This window comes from Arvicola amphibius, chromosome X (assembly GCF_903992535.2).
Source record: "Arvicola amphibius chromosome X, mArvAmp1.2, whole genome shotgun sequence".
Classification (NCBI taxonomy): domain Eukaryota; kingdom Metazoa; phylum Chordata; class Mammalia; order Rodentia; family Cricetidae; genus Arvicola; species Arvicola amphibius.
In genome coordinates, this window is record NC_052065.1 from 32949531 (window position 1) to 32960807 (window position 11277).

Sequence of the window (11277 nt, forward strand, 5' to 3'; positions counted from 1 at the left end):
CAAGCTGAGAAGGCTCCCACAGAAGCCCGTCCATGCAGAAGAATCAGAGCCCAGCGCCATTGTCCTTTGCTTCTCAGTCAGCCCCCGCTGTTGGCCACATTCAGAGAGATGGGTTTTGGTCGCATGATCCATCAGTCCCATTCCAACTGGAGTTGGTGATCTCCCTTTAGTTCTGTCCCACCGTCTCCATGAGTGAACGCACCCCTCACGTTCCTGACTTTCTCCCTCATGTTCTCGCTCCTTCTGCTCCTCATCAGGACCTTGGGAGCTCAGTCCAGTGCTCCAATGTGGGGCTCAGTCACCTTCCCCATCTGTCGCCAGCTGGAGGTTCCCTCACAGTCCTGACTTTCTTTCTCATGTTCTCTCTCCTTCTGCTCCTCATCAGGACCTTGGGAGCTCAGTCCGGTGCTCCAATGTGGGGCTCTGTCATTTTCTTCATCTATCGTCAGGTGGAGGTTCTATGGTGATATGCAAGAAATTCATCAGTATGGCTATAGGAACTAGCCTTTTCAGGCTCCCTCTCCTCAGCTGCCCAAGGAACTAACTGGGGGCGTCTCCCTGGAAACCTGGGAACCCCTCTAGGGTCAAGTCTCTTGACAACCCTCAGGTAGCTCCTTAAATTAAGATATATGCTTCCCTGCTCCCATATCCACCCTTCCTATATCCCAAGCACCCCATTCCTCCGAGGCTCCCCCCATTCTCCCCCTTCACACTTTTCTCTCCCCATCTTCCCTTGGCCCAGTCTCGCCCAACCCTCAAGTTCCCAATTTTGCCTGGGGATCGTGTCTACTTCCAATATCCAGGAGGATTACTATATCTTTTTTTGGGAGTTCACCTTCTTATTATCTTCTCAAGGATCCCAAATTTATAGGCTCGATGTCCTTTAATTATGGCTAGAAACCGATTATGAGTGAGTACATCCCATGTTCATCTTTTTGGGTCTGCTTTTAACATTTAGTTATCAGAGTTTCTCTGTGAGAGCAAGTTCCAGTGACCCACTATAACAATTAGCTTAATGATAGACTTCTGACTAACTCTCCTTACTCTATCCCAGTATTATTTCTCTAGCTCCCTGTCAGCATTACCTGCACTCCTGTCCATCCCTGAATCTGAAATAATTTGATGAAATCCTTGACTTTGGGTGTGCTTTGAGAATCCAACTTCTTTCTAATATTGACTACAGAGTCTTCAAATATCATTCTCAGGTAGCAAGCACCTCGGTTTCAGCATCAATGTTGTAATGCTAAGGAATCAGCACCATCTCACAATGGAGATGCTGTGGATATGATGAACAAAGAGCATCATTTAAATCAGAAAGAAATTTGAAGTGCAAAATTAGGACTAATTCTAACTTTTATATACTTTGCTCTTTAGCCAGATGTCCCAATTCCTAAATTCCATAAAAGTTTTTCAATATGTTTCTCCTATACTCTGCTCTTCCTCCCACAGTGTTTTTTCCTTTGTTTGTTTTTCTTTTATACAATACTAAGGATAGAACTTAAAGTCTTTCACATATGCTAAGCGAGTGTTGTACCACTGAGATACTTCCTCAGCCTTCTTTTTACAGTTTTCTTAGAGAAAGTATCTCAGGGAAGCCTTAACTTCACTCTATCACAGGCAGGCCTTGAATTTGGTATCCATCCAGAGTAGCTGAGATTACAGGGTGGTGACACAAGGCCCAGTTCTTTCACTCATTTATTAAAATGCAAGTATTTATTTTTGAAATTTATTCTTTCACAATTTTATGTATATATATGTGTGTGTGTGTGTGTGTGTGTGTGTGTGTGTGTGTATGCATACATATATATGGTGTTCCTTAATCAAAGTCCCCCTTATTATACTCTCCTAGACCCCCCACTCCCATCAAATTTCTTCTTCCTAGTACTCTTCCTACTTTCATGTCTTTTTCTAATTGTTTTATATTTATTGATTTATTTTAATTTGTGTAGGAATCTTTTGTCTGCATGTATGTATGTGTATTTTGTGTTTGCATGGTGTCTGTGGTGGTCAAAAGGTTGCAGTGGATTTCTTGAAACTGGAGTCATGAATGGGTGTAAACTGCCATGTAAGTGTGAACCTGGGTCCTCTGCAAGAGCAGCAACTTCTCTAAAGCACTTGGGCATCTCTCTAGCCCCCATGTCTTTGTGTGTGTGTGTGTGTAGGGGAGTTGTCCCGCTGCATTTATTCACGAGTTTCCTGAGTGATCTTGAGTGGAGAGGGTCTTTACTTGAACAGGCAATAGATCAGTGGCTACATCACTGTGTAATCTGATTTCTCTTTCCCTGTAATCATTAACTGCTTAAAGCTCCTCTGGGAGGAATGGCAGATTATTTCATCCATGATGAAATGTTACTGAAATTTATTTTTAGCAGATACATAAAACATAAAATTGTACATATTAATATTCTATTACAGTTTCCTGATGTAATTTCTTTTATATGTTTAAAATATTTTAATAGGTACATAAAATATAAAATTATATTAATGTATTGTCATATAATGATTCAATACATGTATTTTCTATACAATATTTAAGTCAAACTAAACCCAAATATCTCTTTATGCATTTATCAGTTTTGTAATATACTTCAGAGTGCCAATTAGGATTTTCACATTACAATATTGAGATTGGAGAAGGCTAAACCAAGTTACAAGGACATCATGAATTTTCAGGGCTAATAGATCAAAGGCAAAGGATGAAGTAAAATACTCATGGTTTGTTTGATTTAAATAGTTTTTAACTTTTTAAATTTAAGTTGCTAGACTGGCTTCCAGAAAGTGGAATAAGTTAGGGAAATTAGCCCATGTGCTGTAGTGTTATAGAAGTCATATTCACATGCTACATATCTCTACCATCTTGGAAAGAGCCCTTTTGGGGGCTACTTTTTTTTAATTTAAAATAAATTTATTTCCCACACAATATATCCTAACTGTAGTTTCCTCTCCTTCTACGCCTCCCAAGTTCCCTTCTCTTCTATGTTTACTTGCTTTCTGTCTTTCATTAGAAAAGAATGGGCTTCTAAAAAATAACAACTAAACACGACAACAAAAAATATAATAAGATAAAAAAGATTTTCGTACTGAATTTGGATATGGCAACCCAACAGGGAAAAAAGAGTCTTGGTAACTAACATTATAGTCTGTGAAAATCATAAGAGGTAGTGTTTTACTTCATGGCTAATGATTCTTAAATAAATAATGTGTTCTCAGTAGATGCTATCTTTTATATTTCTTCCCTGGGAGTTCATTTTTATTTCTTTTTTTTAAAGTCTAAGTCCCATTTTATTTTTCCAAGGTGTTTTCTTCTGTCTCTACGAAGCCACTTTACATGGGCTTTGGTGGGGGTCGTGGTGCAGCACCAGCAGGTCTAAATCGTGGTGGGGGTGTTCGGTCCTTCTGAGCTTCCCTAGATCGATTCCTGACCACCTTGCTATGAATAGCACAGCTCACACAGTAATGCAGCTTGACATAGAGTTTGGGGAGCACATAAGCGTTGAAGACACTTGCTTCGGATATGTCCCTGACGGCAGCTGCCTCGACGATGTTCCGAATGACGAACTTCTTAATGGCCTTGTCCTTGGGCACACAGCGGGCGCAGTTAGTGCAGCGAATTGGCTGCACATGGCCCCGGCCCTTTTTGGCACAACCGTTGTTTCTCCTTTTTTTGGTCATCTTGGAGCAAAGTTCCCGAAAGGAGGCGGAGTTCATTTTTTATAAATAAACTATTGTGTTTAGGTAAAAATTATGACATTCTGATGTGGGATGTCCTTCTGCATAAGTGTTGCTTTTATTGTTCGATGAATAAAGCTCTTTGGGCTAATGCCTTAGCAGAATAAATACAGGTAGAAAATTAGAACAAAGATAGAGTGTAGGTGGTAACTTGGGTAACTCCTTCTGGAGTCTTTGATGGAGTTGAAGACTAGATAGTTATAATAATTAAAGTTTTCCTTAATTTTGATAGAATATAAATTAGATATGAAACTTTAGACTCACAAAGAAATGTTGTAACTATAATTCTTGCTTGATAACTATTTTGTATATATAATTTTACTGTGTTAAGGTTAAAACCTTCCTTTTTAATTAGACAGAAAAAGGGGAGATGATGTGGAATATCCTTCTGTATATGTGTTGCTTTTATTGGTTGATGAATGAAGCTGCTTGGGAGAGTAGATTAGCAGAGTAAAACCAGGTAGGAAATCAGAACAGAGACAGGGAGAGAAAAAGAGAGAAGAGAGAGAGAGAGAGAGAGAGAGAGAGAGAGAGAGAGATTGAGAGAGATGAAGAGAGAGAGAGAGAGAGAGAGAGTAGGCAGAGAGAGAGGTGCCATGTAGCTGCTGAAGGAGAAAAATGCCATCAGAACCTTAGGTAAGCCACAGCTTCATGGTGATACACAGATTAATAGAAAAGGGTTAATTTAATATGTAAGCATTAGTTTATAAGAATCCTGAACTATAGGAAGCAATGTTGCAATTAGTATAGTTTCTGTGTGATTATTATATTTCCCATAGTTACCTCTGTGTCATACAGATCAGGGATTGACCTTATACTAGCAAAACCACTGACAAGACTCAGGAAAAAAAGGTCATACATATTTGTTCTCTTCCAGAGCTAACAAATCAATACTTAAATAGGAGATTGGCATGACTTTGTAACACACAAATGTTGCGAAAATTCCTTTAGCCAATAGCATTTTAGATACCAGCCCATTTGGGAGTAGTCTGATGAACTATAAGTACAGACAACAAATGTGTGTGACCTCTTTTTTCCACTGTATTTGGTTCCCAGTTCTCAGCTTACACAGAGGACTGTGGAGTGCTACCCTTGCTGTGAGTTTATCCCAAATAAATAAACCTTTGTTATACTCCATTCCAGGTTATTGTGGAATTCTTAAATATGCCTACAATTTGGACCCTATGAGAAAAACATACAGTCATACACTGCTTAATGACTGAGAGGTATCCTAAGATATGCATTGTTGTGAAATTTCATCATTTTGTCAATTAGTTAATTTCGTTGTTTTTTTCTTTCAAAACTAAAACAACTATATATCATTAGTTGATAAAGACGTGTGTGGCCTAAGCATTGCTATACAATGACTGTTTGTATGTGTGTGTTTGTGTGAATTCTTTATCCTTCGATGGCATTTTTATAGTTTCTGTTTTGTTAATGTTCTTCCTGTGACTCTTAAAAGATACTGAGTTTTGTAGGTTATGTGTTCATTTTTATTTATTTGTGAAATTATGGGTAAGAACTAAATTCAATAACTAAACTAAACAGAAATTTCCTTCTGTATGTATATTTCTGTGTAGATTAAATGCCTGGTATTGAAAACAAAGCCTTTTATGTAGGAGGTTTTCTTTCCCCTAACTTGAAATTGCTTTGGGTTTATAATTTCTTTTTATTTTATGTTTTGGTTTGATTATTTTAATTTATAAAAAATTCATATATGTGTACTGTATTTATATTATACTGCCTCTCTTCCTTCCAGATCCTTCCATGTCACTCTCTGTTTACTGCTCTAAAGGCTGTAGAACCTGGGAGACTGGAGCCTAAAAAGGAGGTGGACTAAAGTCTCGTGCAATAGCCAACTTTATTTAGAGCAGCAGACAATTTGTAGTCTGAGGGTTAAAAAGGTCACATTATCAAATTTCTTATGAACTAAAGCTGTAAATAGTGACAAGGACAAGCCTCAAGTGGCAGAAACATGTTTTTCCATAGAGGCACATAAACAAACAACAATAGCCAGTTGTAATAAGTAATCTAAAACAAACTCACTCCTACTACACCTGGGATGGGCACAAAGGCACATTCCAAAAACAGTTTTGTGTTTTTGAAGAAACTGAGGTCATAAGACTCTAGTCTTGTATTTTTATAGTTTTATAACAAGCTCTCATAATTTCCATCATATAATTATGGAATATACATATATATATACATACACACATATATATAATTTAATGGACTAATATTATAATAATGGATCATGTTCTGACACCACCTCAATCCTTCACAAATTCATGGACTCTTTTTGTTTAATTATTACTACACACACACACACACACACATACACACACACAATGAATAAGTATATAAATACAACCTGATGAGTCATTTAGTGTTGCTCATGTTTGTGTTTATGTTTTTAGGACTGACCACCTGGTACTGGATAAACAAATAAGAGGGATCATCCTGGGGAAAACTGATTCTCCCTCTCTCAGTAGTTATTGATTTCCAGTATTACTTTCATCTAGGAGCTAGGGCTGACGTTCTGATTATCTCATCCATGTTGCATGTCAACTGGTACTCATAATTCGGGTCTTATCTGGATAGCTGTATTGTTGAGATTTCATAGGTGCATCTTCCCTGTGATACAATCTTGCAGCAGACTTTCTGTTTCTTGGCTCTAGAATCTTCTGTTCCTTCTTCCAAAATATTCCTGAGCCTTATGTTTAGGGGTTATGTTGCAGATGTACCCACTGAGGCTGGGCACCCCACAGTCGGTTAGTTCTCAGCATTTTGACTAGTTATGGCTTTTTGTTAAGCTTTCTACTGCTAAAAAGAACTTTGGTGAGGAGTAAGAGGTACAATTACCTCCTGTTAGAAGTGTAAGTTCTCAGAATGAAGTTAGGAATTATTCCTAGCCTAGTAAAACTGATGATAGGCGGTTCTCTCCTAGGGTCTATGACCTCACTAGCTATGAATAGTTGGCTAGGTCTCCAATATCAGGTACAATCTCCTTGGTATTGAACAAGCTTTAAGTCCAAATAGACAATTGTTTGATAGTGCCAAGATATAAGTGCCATTATTACACCTTTCAGGGATAGCTTGCCACACTCATCATTATTGTGATTTATAGATTTTCATAAAATTTCATAATTTCTTTTCCTACAAATTACCTAGACATTTTGTCTTTTATGTTTTTTTGAGACAAGGTATCCCTCTGAAACTCAGACTATCCTTAAACTCACAGTAATCTTTCTGTTTTGAACTGCTGAATGCTATAATTACAGGCTTATACCACATAACCTGAATCATTTGACATTTTCAATCATGAACAAACTTTGTCCATTCCTTCAATAGGTAGTTATTGAAGGTCTACCAAAAGGTGAAAGCACAACAGTTGTCAAAGCACAGAACTTTCTGGGGGCCTTACATTCTAGTAGGAACAGAAAAGGGTGAATAAGTTTAAAGCCTTTTCTCTCTTCTGTCATCAGTTGCACACACACACACATACCATACACACACATACACACATGAACACACACACGCACACATGCACACACACACTCAAACACATTGGAGGTAATTTGGTATAACTTTGCATAACCTTGTTTTCTTACGATGGTGGTATGACCAAACAGAAGCAGAGATTTTGAAAAGCTGTGAGTTTTTAAATGCTATATAGTAAATAAAGGCCAAGTAATGATATAGTAAGGAAGGAGAGGATATGTTAGGCACAATGGTCAAAGAACATGTCTTTGAAGAGGTGACATATAAACAGAGACCTGAACTGAAGCATAGGAATGCATCTTTAAGTTATCTGGAAGAAGAAGATCCAGAGATAGGACTGATGGAGGGACCTTAAAGCTAGATTATATTGGAAGAATAGCAGAGTTCAGCTGCATGAAAGGCCGTGGGCAAGGCAGGAATATTCAGAGTTAAGCTTTAAAAATATAAGCAGAGAGACAAGATCATGTAAAGGGTTGTAAGCCATTGAAAAAGCTCATGGTTTTAAGGTCAGAAGCCATGGTATGGTGGGAAGAAAGGCAGATAGATACATTTAGAATGACACTATTTAAGTTTTTAAATGACACTTTAAAGCTATCTTTGCGGGCCCTGTGAAATATAAGTGAAGATGTAAGATTAGTTGTGAAGCTGTTATCTTAATGCAGGCAAGAAATTATTAAGATAGAGCAAATACGTTATCAGAGGTCAAAGGCTGACATCAGCAAGGATTTCTGAATGGTCAAATGCAGAATGAGGGAAAAAGAAAATGAATTGTACCACAGACTAGCAGCTGGTAATGAAGCTGAACACTTTCAATGAGCTGACTCCCTCAGATAGGTTTTCTCCTGGGATTAACGCTGACTCTCTATCTCTTTCATAATATGCATCTGTATGTGTATATATGTATGTGTATGAGTGTTTTGTCAACATTTATGGGAGTGTACCACATTTATGTAGTTGCTGAAGAGGCCAGAAGAGGGCATCTGATCTTCTGGAGCTGGAGTTGCAGAAAGTTTTGAGCCACCCTGTCAGTGCTGTGAATTGAACTCTGGTCCTCTGGAAGAGCAGCCAAGCTTTTAAGCCCCAGTCATCCTCCATGTCTTGTTATTCTACATCTTCATGTCAGGATATCTACTGAGTCAATATATAGAGAAATATGTGCATTCCTAGAAGTTATCCTTTTAGGTAGCAATAATTTAGCTATAAATAGAAGTGGCTATAGAACTAACTCAAATAAATATGAACTTTGTTTGATATCCAGCTTTCAAAATTGTCCATTGCCACCCTAATATCAATATAAATAACAAATAGTTTTAACTGTTGGGCACTTAAATGCTCATGTTTCTCCTTTTACAAAAATGTACTACCTGGGTGGTTATATGGACACAGGAACTTTTCAGGCCTGAAGCTTAAGACTAAGTAGCTTCACAGTCACTTGGTTCTTGTACATAGACAAGTTACAGCAGGGGTCAGGCCAGGATTCTGAGAATGGTAAATTACCAGTGCACAACAAGAGTTCTTTTTAAATGGACAACTCTGGAGACAAGTGAAGATGATGAGACTGGTGAGGATTCTCAGCAGAAAGAGAAATGAACCACTCATTTGACAACATTGCCATTATTGGCAATGGGCATTGGAGAGCAGGGATGTCAATGCATATGGAATGTGTTCATTCAAGAGAGACCACAAAAGCATAGAAGACAATAAGGAACACTTTCCTTCCCTTCCACCATCCTTTGATTCACTGTCAATATCCAGACCCTTCATGTGTTATGGGAGGAGTTATCATATCAGGATTTGTTCCTGAAAGGAAGCAACTCCACCTTCCATTCAGTCTCATTGCCATGCACTGTCGACCTCAAGTATTTCAGCATTTTTTTTTCTGACTAAATCCACCTCCTTGGCATACTGATGGGACTATTGTTTTGTCTTATGCTAAAAAATGCAGTGACTACAGCTCTGAGACAGTTAAAGAGTCATTTGTTAGAAAGGTGAGAATTCTGGGATTATACACATGCTAAAATACATGTGAAAAGCCTAGTGTAGCAAAGAGACTCTTGGTGCTGTTGCATACTTATGTGGGTAAATCTTGGCACAATGTGGGTAATTGGAAGAGAACTCAATATTATTGAACTTAGATAATGAAATCCACAGGATAGCAAGAACATTATTACTTTGGATTAAAAACAACATTGTTGAGCCAGGCAATGGTAGTGCACCCATTTAATCCCAACACGCCGGAGGCAAAGGTAAGTGGATCTCTTTGAGTTGGAAGCCAGTCTGATCAGTAAATGAAGACTGATTGTTTGTTTCCTGGCCACCCAGACCTGAATAATCACACAGAAACTGTATTAGTTACAACACTGTTTGGCCAATGACTCAAGCATATTTCTAGTTAGCTCTTACATCTTAAATTAACTCATATCTACTTATGTATCATCACAAGGGTGTGGCCTACCAGTAAGGTTCCAGCATCTGTCTTCTTTGGCAGTTACATGGTGTCTTCTTGACTCCACCTACTGTCTCTATGCATCTCTTCCAGCCTGGCTATATTCTGCCCTGCCATTGGCCAAAGCAGATTTTATGTTAGCCAATGGTAATAAAATATATTCATAGCAAAGAAAGAATTTTACAATGACTCAGAGGGCAAAAGCACTTGCAGTGAAAGCCTGATGACTTGTGCTGAACACACATGAGGGTGAAAAGAGAGAATCAGCTCCACAAAGTTATACTCTGACCTCTACAGGTGATGGCCCATGCCCACTCTGTCTCTCTGTCTCTGTCTCTCACTCTCTCATACACACCATGAATAATAATCTCTTAGAAGATTTTAAAATAAGGTTATTAATAAATCTCTTACTCATATTAATAATGCTGGTAGAACAATGACCTAACAACTGCCATAAAACAGAGTGAGAGAGATGCTGAGTCAGTGGTGGATGAGGCAGCAGGACTGGTAGAACCCAAACTACACTGTGGAGATGCTCATGGAGCTGTTGGTGTTGCTAACCTAGCTGCTGGCTATGGCCTCAGGTTTATTTGTCATCATTGCAGTGCACACTGAAGAGTGTTTCTTTGAGTGGATCACCTCTGACACTGAGATGGGCCTCATCTTTGAGGTAGGAGAACAAGAATTCCTCGACTCCAACATGGAGATCATGGGTCCAGATAATAAAAGAATCTAAAAACAAGACCAGTGCAAATGGACACATACATTTGTAGCCCACATGGATGGGCAGTACATCATGATTCCAAAGATAATGTCACTAATGATGTTGGCAACGTTCCCAAAGGAAAAGACATGGGAACAGAAGATCATCAGAAACAAGCTAGGGAAGTGACGAAGTGTGAATTCAGGAGTGCAGATTATAGTAATGTGGGTTAAAAGCTGAAGCAGAAGAATAAAGCTTAATAGTTTTCTCTGTGATTCTGAAGAAAGAACCAAACAACCACCATTATTACCTTTATTCTGAGAAGTGTGCCTTTGGTAATTTATAAAACAAAGAGACTCCTACTTTTTGAGCATCCTTGCTGCTTTGTGAGCACTGTCTTGGGGTTGCATTGAGCTTGGTTGCACATTTGAGAAGCATTTCAAGGCAAACAGAACACTGAAGAAAAGATTTGACCATATTTGGACATACCTTGATTTTTATAATTTGGAGCCAATCTGTTGAGCTGTGACTAGAACTACAATATCTATGATTACAAGCCTAGTCGTGCTGTTTATCTGTTTAAAATCTAACAAAAAAGAGTAATGAAAAAATTGGACTTACATTCCTCAGTGTGCACCAACCACTCTGTGACAATGGCCTATATCCTTCATCAGCATTCATTTGTTGTCCACCAAACTCCACAGAATCTGCTGATACTGACCTGCCTGGGGTTTCCTCATGAGCCACACTGCTCCAGATGAGACATGGTGCACTCAAGAGTTAGCTCAGTCTGTATCCCCTTCAGAAAGCATCCATTGGCATGCCCAACTGGACTGAAGCCCTTTCCCTGCTGCTTCATAGGTTAAAAAGTACATGTGACCTCAAACTATTGGGTCCC

At 38.6% G+C, this 11277-nt stretch overlaps 1 protein-coding gene across 1 annotated transcript; it reads right to left on the bottom strand.

Moving 5' to 3' along the window:
• Nucleotides 1-3324: 3324 nt before the first annotated feature.
• On the bottom strand, nt 3325-3672 carry LOC119805295 (40S ribosomal protein S26-like). Its single transcript, XM_038317226.1, has one exon. It carries the CDS (start codon nt 3670-3672, stop codon nt 3325-3327), a length of 348 nt encoding a protein of 115 aa, XP_038173154.1.
• Between the last annotated feature and the right edge of the window lie 7605 nt (nt 3673-11277).